The sequence below is a fragment of the Panthera leo genome, chromosome E3, assembly GCF_018350215.1.
Source record: "Panthera leo isolate Ple1 chromosome E3, P.leo_Ple1_pat1.1, whole genome shotgun sequence".
NCBI lineage: Eukaryota > Metazoa > Chordata > Mammalia > Carnivora > Felidae > Panthera > Panthera leo.
In genome coordinates, this window is record NC_056694.1 from 9,825,384 (window position 1) to 9,850,910 (window position 25,527).

The 25,527-nt window shown below is 38.7% G+C and overlaps 1 protein-coding gene across 1 annotated transcript in view; it reads right to left on the bottom strand.

Moving 5' to 3' along the window:
• BAZ1B (bromodomain adjacent to zinc finger domain 1B) overlaps positions 1-25,527 on the bottom strand; it is a 72,750-nt gene that overhangs the window by 25,418 nt on the left and 21,805 nt on the right. The window contains exons 4-9 of the mRNA XM_042921057.1: positions 25,124-25,325; positions 20,616-20,737; positions 18,094-18,291; positions 8,618-10,319; positions 1,470-1,608; positions 846-976 (exon numbers count right to left, since the gene is read on the bottom strand). Coding sequence (XP_042776991.1) covers positions 846-976; positions 1,470-1,608; positions 8,618-10,319; positions 18,094-18,291; positions 20,616-20,737; positions 25,124-25,325 — 2,494 coding nt within the window. The remainder of the gene's footprint in view (positions 1-845; positions 977-1,469; positions 1,609-8,617; positions 10,320-18,093; positions 18,292-20,615; positions 20,738-25,123; positions 25,326-25,527) is intronic.

Genomic DNA, 25,527 nt, shown 5'->3' on the forward strand with positions numbered 1-25,527 from the left:
TCTAGTCCACGGAGGCCAGGGATGCTGCTAAATATCCTACAATACACAGGAATGACCCCCAACTACAAAGAATTATCTCACCCAAAATGTCAGTAAGGTTGAGAAATCCTGACTTAACCTCACCATTTGGTTTCTTTCATTAAAAATTTTTTCTTTTAATTTCTTTCTTGAAATATTATACATATTATATATGTAAATGTTGTTATATATAATATATATTCAATATATACCTCAAGAAAAAAAGTGCCCCTCTGTATTTATTTTACAAACTGAATAGACCCGTGTAACTAGAACCCAGATCAAGAAAATGAACATCAGTATCCCTTTATGACCCTTTCTCCGTCACTTATTTTTAGTTATTTGCTGTTTCCCCTCACTAGAATTTTAGTTAAATGACATTCAGGACCTTATCTGTCTTGTTTGCTATCTTGTAGCAAAACATGAAAAGTTGGTTGGCACACACAAGATGCTCTATAAATACTGAATAAATAAGTTTTGGAAGATGTGTAACTGCCTTCTTAGCCCCTTCACCTCAATTCCAGCCATTAAGGTTCCTACAAAGAGACTTTTAAGGAACAAAGTTTGAAGACTACTTGTATAAAATCTAATACCCAAATATCCTAATATTCAAGCTCTTTTCACACTATACCTGGAACAAAATTGGTAATCATATGTTAGTTTCCTTCCTTCTTCCGTGCATTTCACATTCTCCCATCCCACTCAAATACATCTACCTAAGAAGACAATAAAGAATTCTTTCAAATGGAAAAAGTGACAGAGAAAATACAGTCCTTATTAATGACCCTACCCAAGCAAGGTAAAAGAACTGGTAGATATATACATACTTCGGGGACAGTAATCCTCATCAGGAGAGTCCGCACGGTCTTTGCGGTGATTGAATCGGTAGTCGATGCTGTCATGTACCCAGCCTTTTTCAATGAACAATCCTGGAACTTCATCTGAGAAGAGCCAGTACCTATAAATCACAACCATATATTAATAAGATAACGACAGATTATGAGCATGACTGTTAGTGGAGATGATCACACAATATCACTGAGAATTCAGATAGATACAAATGATAAAGTAAGGCACAGAATACCAACATTTTTGAAATTTGAGATTCACAGCTGTAATTTTTATAACTTCTAATATTTCTGTTTAGGTTCCACACAATGTACACATGCAAAATGTATCGCTATTTTTAATAAACTCTATTTGAATTACATTTCGCAAATCACAATAATTTAAGTTTCACATTTGTAGTATCTTCAAGAACAGGGTCATGTCTTACTTAACTTTGTAACTAGCATGTGGCACAGAAAATATTCAATAAATGTGTGAAGAGCAATTGTTTCTGACATCCATAAATAGGGAAGCCTGTCTATTCTTGGTACTTTAGGCAGTTTCATAACTAGGAACAATATAACAGCTCTAGAAGATAACAAAAATTAAGTTTAGTAACTTACCTGTTATGGTTTCGATCTGTACCAATAGGAGTCCTGCGCATGACCAGCTTTGCCTTGGCAATTCCTTCCTGGAAAGCCTTCTCGGCAGCTGCTTTGTGCTTTCGTATTCGTTCTTCTTCAGCTTCACGTTCTAGTTTCACTGTTACAGATAAAAAGAATCAACTAGATTTTTTCCCCTAATAAATTCCATCCTTACAAATTAAGTAGAATACAGAGTAGAAAGTATAAAGTCGATTTTCCATCAAACCTTATTAGTTTCCTTCTCCTGATTCTGATCTGTTATAAGAAATGATGTGCTATAAGGCTGGTTGCCCTATGTCCTTTGAATTCTCATGATACCGCAACCACCGACTCAATGCAAAATCTTTTCTCTTCAAAATCTAACTTCTTACTAATTTTAATAATCAAATTAGATTAATTCTATTAATAATTTAAAATGGAACATTAAAACAGTCCCTAAAGGGAATTAATTGATCCTCAAAATTATGAGAATGAATAAAACCAGAATAGTTATTTTGAAAACATATTTTGGTACTGAGGAAGCTGATTATTATTCAGCTTATTAGCCTTGGTGACAAGCAAAAAGAACTGAGAAATCAAGGGCGGGCAGGCAAGCACTTGTGGATAATAATCATCACTGCATACTGAATACCATTCGGGGGTTGGTTATTCAGCAAGTTACTACTGTTACAGATGAAAAAAAAGAAGTTTTACTCAATTTATTCCCGATCATTCATCCACCCAGAAATTTCTCTCAACAACAAAAGCAGCTCAGTAATCTTGTCTTTTTAGTTTTTCTATAACTGTCACAAATTTTGAAACAGTAAGTATACAGTGCTGCTATTTACAAGGCCAGAATTTGTAACACCGATCTTCTAATAATGACAGCCTCTACAGTATGATAAGAATCTGGAAAACACATCAATCTACAGGCGTTACTTTAAACAAGACAAATCTCAGTTATTTAAAACCAACATGATACTTGTTACCTTTAACAAAGTTTGCTCTCCTAAATGGAACTATGTTTGCAACAAGGATTACAGTAAATATAAGTACAAAGGTAATGATAAAAACAGTAATGGCTTCATCACAATACAAGTTCTTTCTCCTATGGCCACAAATAAACAAAAAACTCAGGGCGAGTCATAAAAAGAAGACCAAATTTAGTTTCAGAGGCTATAGAACTGAAGGAGACACTGAAAGACCTGAATTCTAATTCAAGTACTGGCCTTGGCAAAATATTAACAGGCTTTGTCCCTTATTTCTCTACATCAATTAAGAGTGCCATACATACATACATACATACATACATACATAAATAAATATCAACTGCCTTTCCTCTGTCCTGTGTTAAGATAAATATAACACACAGAAAGAAACACTTCAAAAACCCAAGAAGAGGGGCGCCAGGGTGGCGGTTTAAGCATCCGACTTTTTTTTTAATGCTTATTTTTGAGAGAGAGAGAGAGAGAGCGAGCACGTGAATGAGGGAGGGGCAGAGAGAGGGAGACACAGAATCTGAAGCAGGCTCCAGGCTCTGAGCTGTCAGCACAGAGCCTGACTTGGGGCTTGAAATCGTGGACCATGAGCTCATGACCTCAGCCAAAGTCGGGACACTTAACCTACTGAGCCACCCAGGCACCTCATGACTTTTGATTTTAGCTCAGATCATTATCTCATGGTTGGTGAGTTCTAGCCCAGCATTGGGCTCCATGCTGACAGTGCTGAGCCTGCTTGGGATTCTCCTTCCCTCTCTCTCTGCCCCTCCCTCAATTGCCCAGGCTCTACCTCTCTCAAAATAAATAAACTTAAAAAAAGAGGGGGGTGCATGGGTAGCTCAGTCAGTTAAGCATCCAACTTCAGCTCAGGTCATGATTTCATGGTTCATTAGTTCGAGCTCCATGTTGGGCTCTGTGCTGACAGCTCAGAGCCTGGAGCCTGGTTTAGATTCTGTGTCTCCCTCTTTCTCTGTCCCTCCCCTGTTCACACTCTGTCTCTCTCAAAAATTAAAAATTTTTTTTTAACTTAAAAAACCATTAAAAAGAAAACTCAAGAAGAAATCATTACATTTCTGGTGAAACACAGCTAAAGTGTGATTACATATATATACGTGTGTGTGTATATATATATATATATATATATATATATATATATATACACATATACATATACATATATATATACACACACACACGTATACATACATGTATATAATAGTTATATATATACAATTATTACATATATAATATTACATACATATACACAATGACTATATATATAACTTTAAAACTGGAAAGTACACACATATAAATGCAATGTGTGTATCTATACATGTATATATATATATACACATATATGTGTGTGTGTATATATATGTAAAAACATTCCAGCGGCCTTACTTAGTATAAACTAAAACCTGTTTTTGGGTTTTTTTTTTTAGGTTTTCTTTATTTACTTATTTTGACAGAGCACAAGCAGAGGAAAGGCAGAGAGAAAGGAAGAATCCCAAGCAGAATCTGTGCTGCCAGCACAGAGCCCAATGTGGGGCTCAAACTCACAAAATGTGAGATCATGACCTGAGCTGAAATCAAGAATCAGATGCTTAACCGACTGAGCCAGTCAGGAGCCCTTAAAATCTGTTTTAAAAGAAGTATTACATATACATGAAAGAACTACTGAAGTTATTTCTATGTATCTAATTCTTAGTATCCAACTTTGACAAATAAATGGTTTTTACCATCTTCGTTTCACAAGCTGGAAACTTTCCTAAGGTTGGTGATACTGTAACAGCGATCAAAATAGCTTAAAAATCAAAAAACCCCAATAAACATAGCAGGTTTACTGTGGGTAACAGCAACTATGAAACTTATTTTGTGTACATCATAAGACTGAGCAAATAAGTATACACTGATATTGATGGATACACTAAGGTTCTCATGATGTTATAAGAAGGGAGATACAAATACAGAATGAGGGATGGCAAACCGGAACCCTTGGGTGTCAAAATTTAGGAATAAATTTAACAAAGTACAAAAGGTATACTTTGAAAACTACAAAATATTTGTTGAAAGAAAGTAATGATCTAAATAAAGAAAGCATCTGATGTTCATGGATCAGAAGACAAAATATCATTAAGAGAGCAATACTCAAAACTGACCTATCTACAGGGACCTATCTACAGTCAGTTGAGCGTCAGGCTTCAGCTCAGGTCACAATCTCACAGTTCAGGAGTTTGTGTCCTGCACTGGGCTCGCTGCTGTCAGTGCAGAGTCTGCTTCAATCCTCTGCATGCCCCCCCCCCACCCTGCTCCTTCCCTGCTTGTATTCTCTCTCAAAAATAAAACATTTTTAAAAATTTGTTTTTTTAACGTTTATTTATTTCTGAGAGAGAGACAGAGCATGAGTGGGGGAGGGGCAGAGAGAGAGGGAGACACAGAATCCGAAGCAGGCTCCAGGCTCTGAGCTGTCAGCACAGAGCCCGACGCGGGGCTCGAACTCACAAACCACGAGATCGTGACCTGACCCGAAGTCGGTCACTCAACCGACTGAGCCACCCAGGCACCCCAGAAAGAAAACATTTTTTTAAAAAAGGAACTGAGGGGTGCCTGGGTGGCTCAGTTGGTTGAGCGTCCAACTTCGGCTCAGGTCACGATCTCACAGTCCGTGAGTTCGAGCCCCGCGTCAGGCTCTGGGCTGATGGCTCGGAGCCTGGAGCCTGCTTCCGATTCTGTGTCTCCCTCTCTCTCTGCCCCTCCCCCGTTCATGCTCTGTCTCTCTCTGTCTCAAAAATAAATAAATGTTAAAAAAATTTAAAAAAAAAAAAAAAAAAAAAAGGAACTGATAAGGGTGCCTGGGTGGCTCAGTTGGTTGAGCGACTTCAGCTCAGGTCATGATCTTGCGGTTTTTGAGTTCGAGCCCCGCATCGGGCTCTGTGCTGACAGCTCAGAGCCTGGAGCCTGCTTCCAATTCTGTGTCTCCTTCTCTCTCTGCCCCTCCCCCACTTGTGCTCTGTCCCTCTCTCAAAAATAAATGTAAAAAAAATTTTTTTTTAAAGGAACTGATCTGTAGATTCAACACAATCTCTATCAGAATCCTAGCTTTCTTTGCAGAAAGTAACTGATTCTAGGTGGAATAAGGGACCCAGAACATATAAAACGATCTTGAAAAAGAACAAATTAGAAAATTCACACTTCTCCAATTCCGAACTTATTACGAAGCAACAAGAATCTAGACAGAACTTATTACAAAGCAACAAGAATTTAGACACCGTGGTACTGGTGCTAAGGACAGACAGATCAATACAACAGAACTGAGAGTCCGGAAATAAAAACAACGTGTCTATAGTCAAATGATGTGGTTTTTTTTTAAGTTTATTCATTTATTTTGAGAGAGCACAAGCGAGAGCAAGAGTGAGGGAGGGCAGAGAGAATTAGAATCCCAAGCAGGCTCCACACTGTCAGCACAGAGCCAACCCGGAGCTTGAACTCACAAACAGTGAGATCATGAACTGAGCCAAAATCAAGAGTTGGATGCTGTAGCCAACTGAACCACCAAGGTGTTCCACAGTCAAATGATTTTTGACAAGGGTATCAAAATCATTCAGTGGGGAAAGAGCAGTCATTTGAATAAATGATATTACACCACATGCAAAAGAATAAGGTTGGGTCCCTACCCTCATACCATATACAAAAATTAACTCAGAATGAACCAAAGACCTAAATGTAAGAGTTAAAGACCTTGGATTTGGCAACAGATTCTTAGATATGACACTAAAACTAAGAACAACCAAAGAAAAAATAGATAAATTGGACTTTCAAACTTAAAATTTGGGCTTCAAAGGATACTATCAAGAAAGTAAAAAGACAACACAAAAGCTGGGTGAAAATATCTGCAGATAATAGATCTGATAAGGGATTTATATCTAGAAAATATAAAGATCTCATGGGCGCCTGGGTGGCGCAGTCGGTTAAGCGTCCGACTTCAGCCAGGTCACGATCTCGCGGTCCGTGAGTTCGAGCCCCGCGTCAAGGCTCTGGGCTGATGGCTCGGAGCCTGGAGCCTGTTTCTGATTCTGTGTCTCCCTCTCTCTCTGCCCCTCCCCCGTTCATGCTCTGTCTCTCTCTGTCCCAAAAAAATAAATAAAAAACGTTGAAAAAAAAAAAAAATTAAAAAAAAAAAAAAAAAAGATCTCTTACAATTTAATAATAAAAAGACAACCCAATTTGAAAACGGACAAAAGATTGGAATATTCCTGCAAAGAAACACAAATGACCAAGAGGCACATATGGAGATGCCTGATATCATTAGTCATCAAGGAAACGCATATCAAAACCACAGTGACATACTAATTCACAACCACTAGAATCAAGGAGTCATTTAATAACAAGTGTTGTTGATGCAGAAAAATTAGAATTCTCGTACACTACAGGTACATCTGTATGTAAAATTGTGCACCCACTTTGGAAAATGTCTAGCAGTTCCTCCAAATAGTTGAGGATAGCGAACATATGACCCAGCAATTCAATTCTGATATATACCTAAGAGAAACGACAACGTCCACACAAGAACTTATATACCAATGCTTATAGCAGTCTTCATAGTAGCCAAAAGGTGGAAACAAATCAAACATCCATCAACTAATGAATGGATAAACAAAATGTGGTATATCCAAACAACGGAGTATCATTCAGCCATAAAAGAAATGAAAACTGATAACTACCACAACATGGATGAACCCTGACAACATTATGCTGAGTGAAAGAAACCAGACATAAAAGACCATGCATTCATTATAGGATTTCATTTATATATGTCAGAAAAGGTAAGTCTGGATGGACAGGGTGATGATAGCTAAAGAGTATAGGGTTTCTTTCTGAGATGAGTATGTTCTAAAATTATGATGAAAGTTACACATATAAGGGGGAGGGGGTGCCAGGGTGGTTCAGTTGGTTAAGTGTCCGACTCTTGGTTTCAGCTCAGGTCATGATCTCAGTTTGTGAGTTTCAGCCCCACGTCGGGCTCTGTGCTGACAATGCAGAGACTGTTTGGGATTCTCTCTCTCCTCCTCTCTCTGACCCTCCCCTACTCGCACTCTCTCTCTCTCAAGATAAACTTTCAAGTTTATTAAAAAAACACTCAGGACGCCTGGGTGGCTCAGTCGGTTAAACATCCGACTCAGCTCAGGTCATGATCTCGTGGTTCAGGAGTTCGAGCCCCATGTCCGGCTGGTGCCTGCTTCAGATTCTGTGTCCCCTCTCTCTCTGCCCCTACCCCTCCCTGCTGGCAATCTGTATCTTTCTCAAAAATAAAAGAAAACATTAATAAAAAAAATTTAACACATTAAAAAAAACAACTATGAGTTATTCACTTAATGGACAAGTTGTATGGTATGTGAACTATTTAATAAAGCTGTTTACAAAAATGTTCAAGTGTGCCTGGGTGGCTCAGTCAGCTTAGCATCTGACTTTGGCTCAGATCATGATTTCATGGTTCGTGAGTTCAAGCCCCACAATGGGCTCACTGCTGTCGGTGCAGAGCCTGCTTCAGTTCCTCTGTTTCCCTCCCCCCTCTACCCCACCCCTGCTCACAAGCATGGGTGCTCTCTCTCTCTCTCTCAAAATACTGAACATTAAAAAAAATGTTCAGGTTTGACAGAGTTATCAAAGTCCCAAATTTTTACATTCTTAAACCTTAACAAGGGAAAGATTAATACCTGAGTTGGCAACTGTGCTGAGGGCTTCAAAGACCCTGCCATTCAATTGTTGTAACAATCTTAACAAGCATGTTAAGGGAACTGAGGCATGAATAAGTAACTTGCCCAAAGGGAATACAGCTAAGTCAGAGGTAAGGTCTGAAACCAGGCCAGCGATTCCCAAGTTATAGGTTATTTCCACTATGGCCATTTGTGATTTTGGTCCTTTACTAAATCCAGAAAAGATGCCAATGTCACATTAATCTCAAACCATCCCTCACTGCAGAATGCCAGGATGAACACGCCTGCCAGAATATTGCCTAAGTGGGGTCTGGGTTACTGCATACAGAAATAACCGAACAACTGTGACAGAGAGAGACTGTACCCTGGCAATTTCCTTCCTTCTACTACCTTCTAAAGGGTTTCCCTTCTGCTCCCAACACAAGGCTTTCTTTACCTTTCATTTCTCTCTCCTGGATCTCCCGCTCCTTCTTGGCCTGGATGGCGAGCAGCCGCCTGCTCTTCACCGCGCTAATCATGTCTTCAGCTCCCACATCTACCTGGGGTTCAAACTTCACAACCTCTTTTTTCCTATCAGTTTTGCCCAGCCCATTCTCCTCTTTTCCATTTTCCTTGTTTCTGGCTTCCATTTCTTTCCTTTTCTGTTTCTCTGCTCTCTTCTTATCATTCTCCTCCTTCAGTACAGCAAGCCGCTCTTTCCACAACTCTGCAGACATCTGCTGTCTGGTTTCCATGTGGTCTTGCACCGAGTACGTCATGAGGATGCGGTGGCAGAGGGCCGTCAAGATCTGGAGCTTCTCTTCTGACGTCAGTTCAAAAAACTCCGAGGTCTCCAGCTTCTCTAGGAACTCATCTTGTACTTCATTATCCTCAAATGGTGCTGAATCTTTATTGTCGTCCGTGTCTGAGCCCTCGCTTTCTTCCTGAACGTCAGATTTGCGCAAGCAGAGCCGCACCAGCTCCGAGACAGAATGTAGGGTCAGAGGGATTTCTGACAGCTTCATTCCCAATTCACCATAGTCTTCTGCTATTTCATCTTGCAATAAGGTCTGTAAGAGGATGACCAACACTCTATTCAGATATAAAAAGCCACCTTTTTCTGCACTCAAGGCTTCCATGAGGGACACAGCAGTAATAGGATACTGAGCATCTGGTAAGAGGAGCCCAGAGTAACAGCTCAGGAACTCCACCACCATGGCCACGTCCCCAAACAGTGTGTTGGGCAGCCCTTCGGGGGTATCCACCAACCTAAACGCCGGAAGGCTTTTGCCAGTTAACTCTTGGTCCTCGTACCTCTTCTGCTTTTCTAGTTTCTCAAGCATTTCTTTCTCTCTCCTCTCCTTGGCTTTCTCCTTCAACTTTTCTTTCAGCTCCTCTCGTTTCTTTTTCAAATATTCTTTGCGCTGCTCTTCAGACATAGAGGCCCACCGCTTTTTATGTTCTAGAAGCTCAAAGCGTTTTTGAACAATACTTCGCAGCTCTTCTGGGAGACGAGCTCTATCTTCACTGGAGAGCAGACGAGCTGTTTTGGAGATAACACAGGACAGGGCACTCTTCTTGTCCTCCCTGTCTTTGTTTTCTTTGTAGTAGGCAATAAGGTGTAGGGCAGCAGGAGGCAGATGTTTATGGGGTTTACTAGAAGACCTGGGTGTACCCCCAGAATTCCGTGGGGCTCGGGTCATCTTCTGAGTGCCTTTGGCCATATCCAACAAAGTCATCTGCTTCATTTTGGTTTTAGGAGTCTTCAAGCCCTTTTTAGGAGATTTGGAATTACCTGTGGATTTCTGTCCATTAAGGATGCCTTTGCTTCTACCCTTCACTTTCAAAGGTTTGTCACTATGCTTCCCTGATTTCTTGGCAGGTGGGCCTTTCTTAGGAATGTGAAAGTTGGCGTGTAGCTTGTTGGGTGACATCATCTTCATCACTTCTTCCAGATGTTCTTCTGGAGACTTGGAATTCTTTGAGTTCTTCACTTTGAGTGGTGAGCCATTCAAGGATTTCTTCAAATGTACGTGACACCATAACTTGGGATTTAGTGGTGAGCTCAGAGAAGAGTTGTCTGTCTTGGATTTTTTTGAAGGCTTCCTATCTGGGGATCCAGTATTCTTCCTCTTAGTAGAAGGGTTGAGAGTCATGTACTAGAATTCAAGAACAGGAGCAAAATTAATTTTAAAAACTAATTTAAAGAAGCAACACTTAAGCATCATAAAGGCCCTCTTCCCTAGCTATCCAGGTAAAGATACATATTCATTTCTGTTCAAAGACACCATGTCCCTAAACAAAGACATGAATGTTAGTTGATGTTTTGGCCCTATCAATACAAAACTGATAGCCAGACTTAAAAATCTATACTCTTAAACATTTTTGCTATGTAGCTATATGTGTTCTGTTTATATATGGTGCTAGCAATTCTTAGATATTTTAATGACATCTGTGAGCCCTTTCCCCAGAAGCAACATATGATAATTCTACATTCTATTTCAGAATCCATCTGTGGATCCCAGACCGAGGATACCTGATTTAGATAATGGCAACATCTAAAGAGTTAATAAAGTATTACTCTGGATTTCTTATCCTTTAAACCTCTGTTCCCACTAGGAACATTCTATGCTTTTAAGTAGAAAAATTTAAGTATTTTTGTCTAAATGCAGAAGCAGATTTTCTTACTTACAATACCACAACAAAAATCAGTGCTCATAAACAGGGAGCCCTCCCGCCCCTGGTTCCTCACACTCCACTCTGTCCTGTCGCCACACATCGAGAACTCATTCCCATGAATACATTACTAACTATAAGCCCTCTATATTCTCAACCTCGTACAATCCCCTCATGTCCTTCAAATTCACTCCCTCTAGTAGCCCAACTCTGCAATCCTTTAATCCCTGCCAGGACCTTAAATCCATTAGTTCTACCAAACTTTCTGCACACTCGCTTCCTTGTTCTTCTTACCCACATTAAATTCCGGTCAGTTGCTATAATCAATCTTGCACGAAACTCTGGTTCCCTGGCCTCTCTGCTCTACTACACCTACTTCCCCGGCCCATACATGTTCAGCTTACACAGGCATGGAATTAAAGATACAAACGCAGTGTGTGGTCTCACTTTAAATTCAGAACCAGGTACCTCAAATGCATCCTGAATACCACCCTTAATATATTCCTTATCGATTTAACATATTCCTTTAGTCCATTCACTTCCCTCTCCCCTGGACACATATCTATCTCCTATCTCCTCAAACCACCATATCCCCTTCACAGAGAATTAGTTAATAGGTTAGAACCCAGTCAACTTGTCATAATACCATGGTTTCTGTTTAACAGTGGATTTAAAAAAAAAAAAAAAAAAAAAAAGCTGTGGATTTTCAAACTTTAAATTTTTTTTTTAACATTTATTCATTTTTGAGAGTGAGAGAGACCGAGCATGAGCGGGGGAGGGGCAGACAGAGAGGTAGACACAGAATCCGAAGCAGGCTCCAGGCTCTGAGCTGTCAGCACAGAGCCTGAGTGGGGCCCAAACTCACGAACCGTGAAATCATGACCTGAGCTGCAGTTGGACGCTTAACCGACTGAGCCACCCAGACGCCCTGATTTTCAAACTTTAAAGAATGTAATTACAAAGAAAAAAGCTTGGCAGCTAAACCGTAAACTAAATGAAATAATAACCAAGCAAAGTAAAAGAGCCACTTTCAAAAAAATTCTAGTGACTAGGAGAAAGATTAGAAAATCTTTAGAATATTTGATTTCTGTTACCAAAAAGCAACTGAGCACAGAGGGCACTCAGAGACCTGAGCCTAACTCAAAGTTTCTGAGTGGGAAGGACGAACTTGACAGAAGCTGCATATAGACAGCAGCCTGGAGGCAGCTGGTAAGACAGGCCCACAGGAGAGGAGACTGCAGGTGAGGAAGCAGCTAAACACTATGGAACGTGAAATGATGAGCTCCTTTAAAAAGGCGAGAAGGAAGTGCTACGAGGAGTACACCCCAGAGATGATAGGAAAGAACACCCATGTTCTTGTCAGGAGTAAACAGGTACGGTAAAATTTAATAAGCTGTACTGCAACACCAGGTAAGATTTAAACATTATGGATCTAATCACCAGAGAAACAAACTCACAGAACCAAGGCAGCACAAGTAGGAGAAATATGGTCTGCAATGAATGAGTGGACTACACCTAACATCCTCCTTTTGATTAAGTCCCCAGCTTCAAGGATTTTATTTTTTTAAGTAATCTCTACACCCAACATGGGTTTAAACTCACAACCCCAAGATCAAAAGTCGCACACTCCACCAACTGAGCCAGCCAGGCGCCCCAAGTCTCCAACTTTTGCCTTTTACGGACAACAGGCAATTACAGATTATTGTTCCTCTAGCGGGCTGTTTTTGTTGCCTAACTAAAACTATAAGTTTTGTTCCCCAATTATCATCCTCCATATCAGCTGACAAAGAGGTTTCATAGTTTATAGAACATAAACAATATCTATCTGTAACTCAGGGGATATTTTCGCCAGAAGCAGAATTTCCCAGTCCTAGTTCCCCAGAACTAGATTTCAAAATGTTAACAAGAGTGAGCAAAGATAGCTTATGTGAGACTCCACTCTCCGCTTGGACAGTAATAGTACCAATACTCCAAAGCCCACCCTACAAATCATAGACTAAGGCCCAAAACTACTCTGGCAGGAACTAAAGACAAATGTGTTAACTAAAGACAAGTTAACCATCCTCTTCAACCAGCCTTGGAAAATCTTCAGAGTATAGACATAACAGATGGATACTTTTTCTAATGCTCAGGATAACAGGCTATATTTAAAGTCATTCTAAAATGAAATTTATCACTAAAAAGGAGACTAGCGTGAGACTATGTTTCATTTTTACCATTTCAAATAGGTATCATTTAACAGGGCCTATTATAATTTGGCCACTTCTTAATTTACTGATTAATTTTCTATTTAAAAAGTCACTCAAATGTTCATAAGGTTCTTTAAATTTCTTCTATTTAGAAGCATTATACTATGCAGAATTGATGTAAGAGCTGGGATGGCTTAGCCATGAGAGGGTCCAGCAACCCATTTATTTTTATTTATAAGGTGTGTTTTTTGGCCAAATCACACCATATAATTTTTTTTCTTAAAAATGAAAGAAATTAACTCACCCAACCCCCTCCCAACAGGCCGGCTCCCCGCGTGAGCAGTCCTTCAGTAACTGGATCATCTCAGCATAGGGCATGCTGGGCAGTCACAGCCACATGGGAGCCGGCATGGCTGGACTCAGGGGGATCTGAAAAAGTATAAAACCACTTATGTGCTAAGGGTCTCCCTATCCCCCATTCAGCATAAGTAATCTACCAGAATAGTGCACAGAGAGGGAGAAAAGAATGGACACCCAGAATAGCAGAATTACAGGTTTTAGGCAAGGCCCTTTCTAAGTGCTAAACAGGAACGCAATACTGATGAATGTCTCACAATGTGAAAGCCTTTAAGAAAAAGTGTATACAATTCTATACCTGCTCCCTGTCAAGTGAAACAAACCACCACCCCAAATAAGAAAATCTATTAAATAAGATAAAAATGAAGAAACTTTATTTATAGCAGCTCACTCTGATGCTAAATTTAACTTGATAGTAAGTGGCCAAGAGCCCTGCACTGGAAAACTCCAGCAATCTGTATTCTAACATTTACTTCTCTCTACATTCACCCCAGGAGCTGTGGTAGGAGTTTCAAGGTAACACTCACACAATGGGCTCGCCTCAATCTCTAGATGTCTTTATCAGGAAATGTGCAAAATAGGTTACCATAAAATAGTCTTAAGTACTTCTAAAGTTAACTTATTTTTAAAGTGCTTCTGCTCTAGTCTCTAACTCAAACAGAAGATTCCAAAGGCAAATTTAAAGAAAAACATCAAAACCCTGAACATTTACTTGAAACATTAATTAGGAGAGATAAGAAACATCTTTAAAAATATATAATGTCATTAAGTAATGAGACAAAATTAAATTACATCAGGTGCCTTTTGATATAATTCACTCTAAGAGGCACACAACATCAATTTTGTGGTATCTCCACCAAAAACCCATAACCTGAATGTAATTATATGGAAATAACCCTGAATTGAGAAGAAGCATCATATAAAAATAACTGGCCTGTATCCTTATAAAATGTCAAAAGTTTCTGAAAGACAAAGAAAAGCTGAGAGACTGCTCCAGATCAGAGGAGACCTCAGTCTCCTAACAAGTCACAAAACCAGGAAACATAATACATGATACTACACTGGAGCCTGTGAAAACAAAAACAAAATTTAGCTAAGAAGACAATATTGGGACAAATTTCAAAACATGTGTAAGAACTGCAGATAACAGTATTGTTTCAATGCTAATTTCCTGATTTTGATACCTGTACTATACTTATGTTAGAAAATAGCCTTGTCAGGGCACCTGGGTGGTTCAGTCAGTTAAAAGTCCAACTTCGGCTCAGGTCATGATCTCACAGTTGGTGAGTTTGAGTCCCGCATCGGGCTCCGTGCTGACAGCTCAGAGCCTGGAGCCTGCTTTGGATTCTGTGTCTCCCTCTCTCACTCTCTCTCCCCCTCCCTCCCCCTCCCTCAAATAAATAAATAAATAAATAGATAGATAGATAGATAGATAGATAAATAAATGTTAAAAAAAAAAAAAAAAAGTAGCATTTAGCCATTATATATTGATCCAAAAGCTTCCCTACTATGGGGTACCTGGGTGGCTCAGTGAGTTAAGCATCCAACTTTGGCTCAGATCATGATCTTGCAGTTCAGGAGTTTGAGCCCCCCGTTGGGCTCTGTGCTGACAGCTCAAAGCCTGCAGCCTGCTTCGGACTCTGTGTCTCCCTCTGTCTCTCTCTGCCCCTGCCCCTCCGGCTTGTGCTCTCCCTCGCTCTCAAAAATAAATATATAAACATTAAATTTTTTTTCTTAAACCAAAGCCTCCCTACTAGGATATACCAATCTAAAATAAGAGTAACAAACACTAGAGCTGCAATGTTATTACCAAAGGGCAATGAGCCAAGATAGCGGATTTCATCTTAGATGACTGGGATCACACAAATAAATGCCTTATAAATCACTCTCCCAAGTCATTATCCCTAAACTCAACTGTCCACTGCACTTTTTTTCAATGAATGGTACTTCTTAAAGAGATGACTTCACAAGCCACACACCTATTATACCTATACTAAATATCACAGAACATAAAATGAGTAAGATAGCTCTTCTATTCAGGTTTTATGTTCTAGAGTTTGTAAGACCACAAACACACTCTCATTATCACAATAGGCCCTATTCGGCTCACACTCCAAAATTCCATATCCCTAAATAACTTTTTCCTCTTTCCCACCTAAGCTCTCCCTGCTGGTCCTTTCCTCAAACTACTGCTCAGAACTTGCTTCCTCTCTCCAGGTCTCCTCTCTCTCCACAGTAGCTACATTCAGCAGCCTGGGAGAATATCAAGTTCTACAAAATCCAAAGAGAAGGCAAAGAGAGAAAAACAATTTTTTCAAGCTATTGACTTTGGAATAGGCAGATCATAGATCTGATCAACGTGAATCCTCAAGGCATTATTTAAAATCTCCTTTAGATGAAGAAAGAAAATCCAAAGCATTGTTTTATGGTCTACTTATCTATGTCTTTACTGTATTCTGTCCTGGCTGAGATGCTATAAGTTCCTTAAGAAAACTACAAATAGGAAAAACACAACTTATATGCAAAACTCAGGAGACAAAATCAGCGGCAGGTCAAATCGTACAGGGAGATAAGAATTACTGTGTAGAATGGTATTGTACAGGAGTCTCAATTTCTCTAAGCATAATCACTGACTTCAGGCAGCACTTTGTTCTAAACAAGCTTACAATTCCTAACCTCAATCTTAATTATAGCCAGGTTCTATTAAGTTAGTATCTTAAGACCTCATTAGAAAATTTGAGAATAGGTGATTTATTCATACACTCCTGGAATTCTAGTCTCTGGCTCCTACAGAAAGTGAGTTAAGCATCCACAGAAAGTGTGGATCGGCTTTTTTGTTCTTATTAGCCCAAAAGACCTTTTACCCATAAATAATACTTAGTCTTTCTTCTTCTTCGTTTTAAGTCTTTCTTTCATGTCATTCACATACTTAAACTAAACTAAAATACATAAAAGACAGCTGTTAAGATTTAACAAGAGGAAAATATTTAAGGACTCAAATGATCCAAGGGTCTAAAAACTCATTCAGAGATGATTTTATACAGGATTTTCATACAGTAATGACAGTAATCTTATGTTATAGCCACTGAAAGCCTTATCAGAATTCCAAAACTCTATAGCAATGAAATGACAAAGAATTAAAACTTCCCCTCAGTAAATAAAAAACTTTAGTACTGATCTAGAAAAAGCCAATTGGGGCGCCTGGGTGGCTCAGTCGGTTGAGCGTCCGACTTCAGCTCAGGTCATGATCTCGCGGTCTGTGAGTTCGAGCCCCGCGTCGGGCTCTGTGCTGACAGCTCAGAGCCTGGAGCCTGTTTCAGACTCTGTCTCCCTCTCTCTCTGACCCTCCCCCATTCATGCTCTGTCTCTCCCTGTCTCAAAAATAAATAAACGTTAAAAAAAAAAAAATTTAGAAAAAGCCAATTAATTAATTTCTAATTTTCCTTTTTATGCAAATAATAAAAATTTAAAGAGCATAGGAAGAAAATGCTTGATCATGCCGGTCTGGAATAAGAAAACATGCTAAATATTAAACTATGGTTGGAGAAATAAAATTATTTCTCAATATAATTTTGTCAGCAAAATCAGTCTAAAATAATTGAAGTAATTTAATTGTATGCCTCAAGATGTGCTTCATTTTTCAAAATTGAAAGGAAGGGGAAAAATCTGTTTTAAATGGATCAGTAGCCCTCTGCCAGTCCTATCCTGGCCCAAAGACAAAGGTGAAATATCAGTATGCAAATCAGTGAAGTTGCCAACAAAAGACATATATACTCTCAAAACTTACATTAAAAAAAAAATCTTATTGGAGGGGCACCTGGGTGGCTCAGTAGGTTTGAGCATCCAACTTCGGCTCAGGCCATGATCTCATAACTTGTGAGTTTGAGCCTCACATCGGGCTCTCTGCTGTCAGCATAGAGCCTTTTTCAGATCCTCTACCCCCTCTCTCTCTCCCCTGCTTGCATGCACATGCACATTCTCTCTCAAAAATAAACAAACATTAAAAAAAAAATCTTATTGGAGAAACCCTGAGATAGAAAAGACAATCAGAAATCTGAGGCCAAGGTCTTGGCTTTTGTCATTTTAGTTTCTGTTGGTTTTAATTAGACTAGCCTCAGTTCCTGCAACTGGAAAATAAGATTATGTGTATGTGTATGTAGGTATGTATGTGTGTATATGTATATAAAATACACATACACCCGACACAACATTATAAGAATTGTTTGGAAGATCAAACGAGTTGATTAAAGAAAACAAAAAACAAACAAAAAAAAACATTTTCAAGAGGGAAATGCTAGGTTTTCTACTAATCTGCCATACAAACCAATACCTATTCCAAGTCTTTTTCAAGGCTGCTGATGTGTTTATCTTATCTGATATACAAAATCAGTTTTCATTCTTAGGAATTAATTTGTAAAAAATTGTTTCCTATTTATATCATACCTCATTCCAAGAAGAATCTGAGGCAAAAAACCGTGTGTGTGTCTGTGTGTCTGTGTTTTAATCAACCATAGTAAAAAATAAATCAATCTAGGAGAGATTTTCAATATCAACCCCACATCATCATCTACATAAAACAGATGGATGTCAAAATTTCTGAATCCATTATCTGATGTTAAGAGCTCAAAATCTAATCTAACTGGAGCCACTGAAGAAAACGAACTCGTTTAAGTGTTCTACCTTGCTCTTCAAAAATTAATAGTGACCTTACCTTGTATGGATCAAGTAAAAAGTCACTGAACTTGCTAGGCAGGGAATATTTCTTCACCAATTCGTCTTCTACCACCCATGGTGCATTTTCACCAGTACCAGCCCGTAATGCGTTATGCCGTATAAAGTATCGAAGTATCTCCTTATTTGGTGGGCGTTCTGTACGAATCAAGCTGTCTGCTGGCACATTACTGATGATCTAGGTTAACAAATATAAATAACTTACCACTGGGGTTAAAAGCAATTAACCACTGAGAACAAAGATTTATGTTCTTTCCAGAAAAATCATAATTCCCTCTATAAAACAGGGCTATAAACTAGATGAAAGAAAAATAATTTTCAGAGACAGAATGTTAAACACATCCCTAGGCAATTTATCTGTATGTATCAAAGACCTAAAAATGTGCATACCCACTGAACCAGCAATTCCTCTTGTTAAGAATTTAGAAATAAACAGACTGTCAACTGCTAATAAAAGGAAGGGGGGGAAAAAGGGGAAAACTACATAAAGGTACATCAGTAAGGGATTCATTTTTTAAATTAGAATACATCCATACAATGAATGAATGCAACCATTATATGCATATAATATATACACGCATATAATTATGTATATTACATATAATATACACAACCATAGGGGGAAAATGTTAATCAGGACGAATTTATCAGAATCGTCTAAGGTGCAGATTCTTGGCCCCCAAACTTACTGAATGAGAAGAATCTCTGGCAGTAGAGGCTGGGAATCTAGATTTTTTTAATAAAACCCCCTGATGACTATCATACACACTACAATCTGAAAATACTGTTTTGGAAAAAAATTTAATGACATCACAGACGTTTACCATATAGTAAATGAAAAAAGCAAGTTACAAAATAGTATGTATAGAATCCTCTCTTTTTTCCCCCTAAAATTTTATTTTTAGGTAATCTCTATACCCAACATGGGACTCAAACTCATAACCCCAAGATCAAGTATCATACTTTACCAACTGAGCCAGCCAATGCCCCGACTCCTATTTTCAAAAGTCACTTAAAAGCTGGGGCACCTGGGTGGCTCAGGTCCTGATCCCAGGGTTGTGGGATGGAGCCCCGTGTTGGGCTCTGTGCTGAGCATGGAGGCTGTTCAAGATTCTCTTTCTCTCTCCCTCTGCCCCTCACCCCTACTCAATGTTCTAAAAAAAACAAACAAGCTAACCACCACTAACCACATCTATATTCACCAAATATCATCTCTGAGCACAGGATTAGAAATACCTTTTACCCTTATTTGTATATTCTATCTTCCTCTATTTACTACACGTAAACAAAGCAATTTACATTCTTCACACTCATCAGTAAGAATACAAACGATAATCAGGGAAGTGGATGAGACTCCCTAGTAATAATATTTTAATTAGCAACCCTGCTGAAGGTGAAGAAACTTAGTGAAAAACTGTATTTAACATCCAATATTCAAATATAAAGAAATCCTAACAATTTAGCAATGCCTTCACATCAACTATAAAACAAATGGGAGTCAAAGTGCTGGGGGCGATTAGATGACTCAGTCAGAAGAGCATTCGACTCTTATCTCAGGGTTGTAAGTTCAAGCCCCACTTGGGTATAGAAATTACTTAAAATTAAAATCTTCAAAAAAAAAAAAAGAGTCAAAATAGAATAAGACTTGTCAACTTTTTGAGGTGGGAAAAAAAATCCAACACGCTGAAGAGCCAAAAGAACTGGGTTATACTCCTTCCCACGCTCATTTACTAAATTAGGAACCTTGACAGAATTCTTCAACTTCTCAGGCCCTAGCTGTTTCTTCTATAAACAGTTGAACAGGAAGACAAATGCGCAGTTATCTTCCATATCCAGCAGCCCATCTTGTCTCTTTCTAAATACAAGATTTTACACATACAGGTATACAAGTACCTGAAACTAATATGCCATATTTCATGGATTCTAAGACACTATCAATGAAAAAACACAGTGTTTTATATGCCACTAAGAAAACAATTCTTGCCAATTCATTTAAGCAATGTCCTGACTCTGGACATATTAAAAACATTCAAACCTTAGAATCAATAAAACTTAGCACTAAGTTATTTTAAGGGTATTTACTGTTTTAGATTATTAGCTTCACAGATACCTTGTAAAAGTGCTGATGAGAACTGACTTGGTTTCTGAGTTTATTACAAATTGCTTTATTTTTAACTGGGAAGAGCTATTTCCTGGAGAAAGTCCGTAACTGCTGCAAACCGATTCTTATTTTTCAAATTGAGTTTGAAACTCAAATGCAAATTATTCTTAGACCCTAATAATTCTTATTAAAAGAAAACAGTATGCTATCTCCTAGGGGAAAAAAATACAATTTAACTTAAGGTCATAATTACAAAGACTACAAAAGCCTAGAATTTACCGTAGAAACACATTCATTCACATTTTTCTGTAGCACATTTTCTCCGAGAAAACTGGCCCTATGGTATTTTCTGAAATAGCATTTTTGACATTTAAGAGGTTTAATATAAAGTGCCAACTAACCTTATCTTCATTTTGTAATTTCACATCATATTTGTGAGGCAGAAATTTTGGCGGAGCCCATTTCCTTTCTCCTTTTTTTAACGAAGTAGGGAGTTTTCGTGGAGATCTACGTGCTCTGTCATCTAGTCAAATCAATAGAAAATTAGTGAAAAAAATACGTCTTTAACTTTATCCATTCATTTATTAATAATCTTATTGAACACCTACTCTGCACCAGGCACTGAGTGATGAGACACAAAGATGAATCATAAAGTCCTTACCTCAAGCAGATCAAGTCTGTGAGAGTCTACAAAACTTACAATATAGGGGCGCCTGGGTGGCTCAGTCGGTTAAATGTCCGACTTTGACTCAGGTCATGATCTTGCGGTCCGTGAGTTCAAGCCCCGCGTCAGGTTCTGTGCTGACAGCTCAGAGCCTGGAGCCTGTTTCACATTCTGTGTCTCCCTCTCTCTGACCCTCCCCCATTCATGCTCTGTCTCTCTCTGTCTCGAAAATAAATAAACATTAAAAAAAAAAATTTTTTTTAAATAAAACTTACAATATAATGTGGCAAAATACTGTAACAGAGATTGGGACAAAAAAAGTACTATGAGAACAGAGAGGAGCAACTCAAACTTGGTCTGGAAGACAGGCAAAGGAGAGGCCTAGAACGACTAGAACTTGTTCAGAGACTTTAAGCCGTAAAATGAGTGAATATGATCTAGGCTATAGTAAAAACATCAGACTAAAGATATGTAGGAGCCAAATTATAAATAACACTGTACACCTTTTTAAAAAATTTTTTAAATGTTTATTTTTGAAAGAGGGAAAGTGTGAGCGGGGGAAGGACAGAGAGAGGGAGACAGGATCTGAAGCAGGTTCTGCGCTGACAGCAAAGAGCCCAATGTGGGGCCCAAACTCATAAACTGTGAGATCATTACCTGAACTGAAGTTGAACACTTAACCCACTGAGTCACCCAGGTACCCCCATTAATTTTTTTTTTTTTTTTTAAGTAGGCTCCATGTCCAATGTCCAGCGTAGGGCTTGAACTCGAGACCCTAAGATCAAGAGTCACGTGCTCTACCAACTGAGCCAGCAGCCAGGAGCCCTAACACTGTATACCCTTTAGAGACTAGAATTTGTCTCATGGGCACTAGGGAAACAAAGGATTTCTTGTCTAACTAACTAGATATAAATTTTGAAAGATTACTAGTCTGAAAAAAACTGAGAAAGAAAATAACACTTTTGGAAGTTAGAAAATGAGTAAAATGGCAAGGTGAGACTGAAGAATGGGGAAATCACAAGATGCAATACTAAACACCTGAATTAATGTAACTGGAATGGAGACTAAAAGAGTCAAGAGGTATTTAGAATACAAGACTTGGTAACCACCTAGATGGGGAAATGCTAACGGCTTCCAAGTTTTCTGCCTTAGGGACCAAGGAGACGACAGTGTCATTAACTGAGTAAAAGAATGCTGAAAGACTAGCAGGATTCTTGTTGACATGCCTTGGGAAGACAACATAAGCAAGACGATTAATTCAGCTTTACAGGTGTTAAATTTGAACTGCTTGGGACATGCATGTGAAGACTAGATCTAAAGTTTAGGAGTTAAACTGATGTGGTCCTGGAAATCGTCAGCCTTTATACAGATTAAGAATTTAAACTGTGGACGGAATGAAATGTAACAGTACACTTCTGCAGAAAAATAAAAAGGCAGCAAGGGTGCCTGGGTGGCTCAGTAGGTCAAGTGACCAACTCTTATTTTCGGCTCAGGTCACTATCTCATGGTTCATGAGTTTGAGCCCCATATTGGGCTCCTCACTGATAGCACAGAACCTGCTTGGGATTCTCTCTCCCATTCTCTCTCTCGGTCCATTTCCCAATCACATGCGTACACTCTCTCTCTCAAAATAAATAAATAAACTTAAAAAAAAAAAAAAAGGCAGCAGGCAGCTCTTCCTGCCCACAGGCTTTATCCCCGTACTTTAATAAAATCACCTTTTTGCACCAAAAAAAAAAGGGGGGGGGGGAGCAGAAAATTCCTATGAAAAATAATTTAATGAGAAAAGGAGGTTTAAAAAAAAAAAAAAACAGGAAAGTAGGGGTTCTTGGCTGGTTCAGTTGGAAAAGTATGTGACTCTTGATCTCAGGGTCATGAGTTCAAGTCCCATATTGGGTGCAGAAATTACTAAAAATAAAAATAAAACAGAAAAGTAGTTGGGAAACCTAAGAGACTATAGTACTAAATAAGCTGAAAGATATGAGAGTGACCAACAGTGTTAAATGGAACAGAAAAGTAAAAAAAACAAAGAAGAAATCAGTGAATTTTGCAATTAGGGGGTCACCTATAACCTTATTAGGAACAGTTTTAGGAATAAAGAGGCAGAAGTCACACTTATACATAACAGCGTAAGGAATAAACTCATGGTCAGAAAGCAGAGACAACATTCTCAAGAATCTTACCTTGAATGAATTAAGACAGAAACAGAACAACAGGATCAAGGGAGGATAGTTTTTGTTTTTAGAAAATGGGACTTTATTTATAAGTTAAGAATGATTAGAAAAAGGGTTTAAAACATTCTATAGTAGAGTAATAAGTTTACCTATTCCTTGAAAAACTAGGAGGGAATGGAATTCAAAGAACAAGTATCTTGGCCAATTGGAAAGAAAGACCACTCCCTTCTAAGATGGAGGAAGAATACAGAAATTGCTACCAGAGAGGTTAGGAACACAAAGCTGATAAGTTCCTGCCCTAATACATTATTTCCGCCCCCCACAAAGTAAAAGGCAAGGTCACATGATGAGAACATATTTTTCATACTGGAATTTGCCTATCATATTTCTATGAAAATTCTAATCAATTTTTCCCTGAAGACATTCAGAGTACACCGTAACATTCTTTAGCTCACCTACGACGCGTAACAATATACAAGAAATGACATTATATCCCAATAATTAAAACCTGAACTAAGGCACAGGCTCTAAAAAATAGCCAAAGCCTAAAACCAGCAGTTCCTGGTACATGATGCTTAAGGTATAAAACTAACAACTATAACACATCATTGGTAAGCCAATGATTTGATTCTATAATAAAAGAAGTGTTAGAAGACCTAACAGCCAACACTTAACCAAAACACTTATCCTCCTCAAATCTTAGGATCTGTGAAAAACACACATATTATAAACCTCCAGTATCAAAAAGGAGAAAAACTGAAAAACACAGACATTAGCATTCATAGTACACAGTGGAAAACAAAACTAAAGTATCAACAACTGCGGGGGAGGGGGACAGCTACACAACAATCTCAGAAGCTGCCTTGGGAGTAGGTAAGGACATCCCTCTAAAACCATCTGCACATATCCAAAACATCTGGAGACACAAAACAGAAGGCAGACGGTGGAACATTCTAATGCAACATTCTAACTCGAACTTTATGACAGTTAAATAATGAAGTAAAATTACTGGATCCTCTAACAGTCACAGAGAGGGGATCAGTATACACAAACCCTCTTGAGTAATCCTATTTTTGGAAAAAGAAGGGATCCAAATAAATTCCTTATTTACACAAATTTAAAAAAAAAAAAAAAAAGAAGAAGGACTCAGAGACTAAAAGTCTCCCCGGTGAACAACATCTCTGTTTCTCAACTTTCAACACATCATGGTTAAGGTCTCCAGGCCCCCAAAATTTACTTTTAGAGTTTCACAATTCTGGCAATTCCTATCTGAGAGGGACCTGAATTTATGCAGATAAAATGAAATCTCTTAAAAGCACCGCAATGGCTTACAAAATGAAAAAAGAAAAAAAAAAAAAGAGCGGGACCCTTGGGTGGCTCAGTCGGTTAAGTGTCTGACTTCAGCTCAGATCATGATCTCACGGTTCAAGAGTTTGAGCCCGTCAGGCTCTGCACTGACAGCTCAGAGCCTGGAACCTGCTTCTGATTCTGTACCTCCCTCTCTCTCTGCCCCTCCCCTGCTTGTGCGCATGGGCTCTCTCTCCCTCTCAAAAATAAACCAATATACAAGAAAGAGAGAAAGAGAGAAAGAAAGAGAGAGAGAGAGAGAGAGAGAGAGAGGGAGGGAAAGAGAGAGAGAGAGCGAAAGAAAGAAAGAAAGAAAGAAAGAAAGAAAGAAAGAAAGAAAGAAAAGAAAAGAAAAGAAAAGAAGGATGGATTCGAATTAGCTCCTCCTATTCCAATCGCCCCCCTTCCACGCATCCTTACGGATGTCCAACTTGGAGAAAAGGAAAGCAAACTCTTTCCCATCCTGAGTAGGCAGGTATGTGCACACAGATTTCTAAGCAGCCAGAGGTAAGACTTCTCCCTGGTCTTAACTGTGTGGGGAGATTTAAATCTTGATTCCCTTAGTGGATATTTTAATTGTTTTCTGAATCATAAATGAACAAAAACGTATCTATTTATCTATAAAACTTAATTACAAATTTAATTGTTAGAACTCAAAAGATTTATGGAGGATAAAATAAACAGAGTAGCATAACTCACTAAGGAAAGCTAGCATCATACATACTAATACTCTCTCTCCTTCCTTCATCCTCTTTTACAATTGGCTCCTTCTTCTGATGATCCTGAGCAATTTGGCTAGAATTCTCTTTGTCACTTGAGGGAGAATCACAGGCACCGTCTGATTTCTTCTCAGTGGCCTCTTCATCCACTTTCTCCAAAGGATGAATCTTCACAATCCTCACCTTGAGCATTTTTTCCTTCCCAACCTATAAAGGAGACAAGAGAGAATCAAAGATAATAAAGAACCAAGAACCTAAAGATGTTTAGAATATATTATCCAATATATATCCCACTTCACCTGACAAAAAAAATCCACTGAAAAAGTAGCCAAGTTGTGATTTTTTTTCCCAACTTTGTTTCTCAGACTTCTAAACGGCAATAGGATATCTTAAAAAATAAAATGATCAC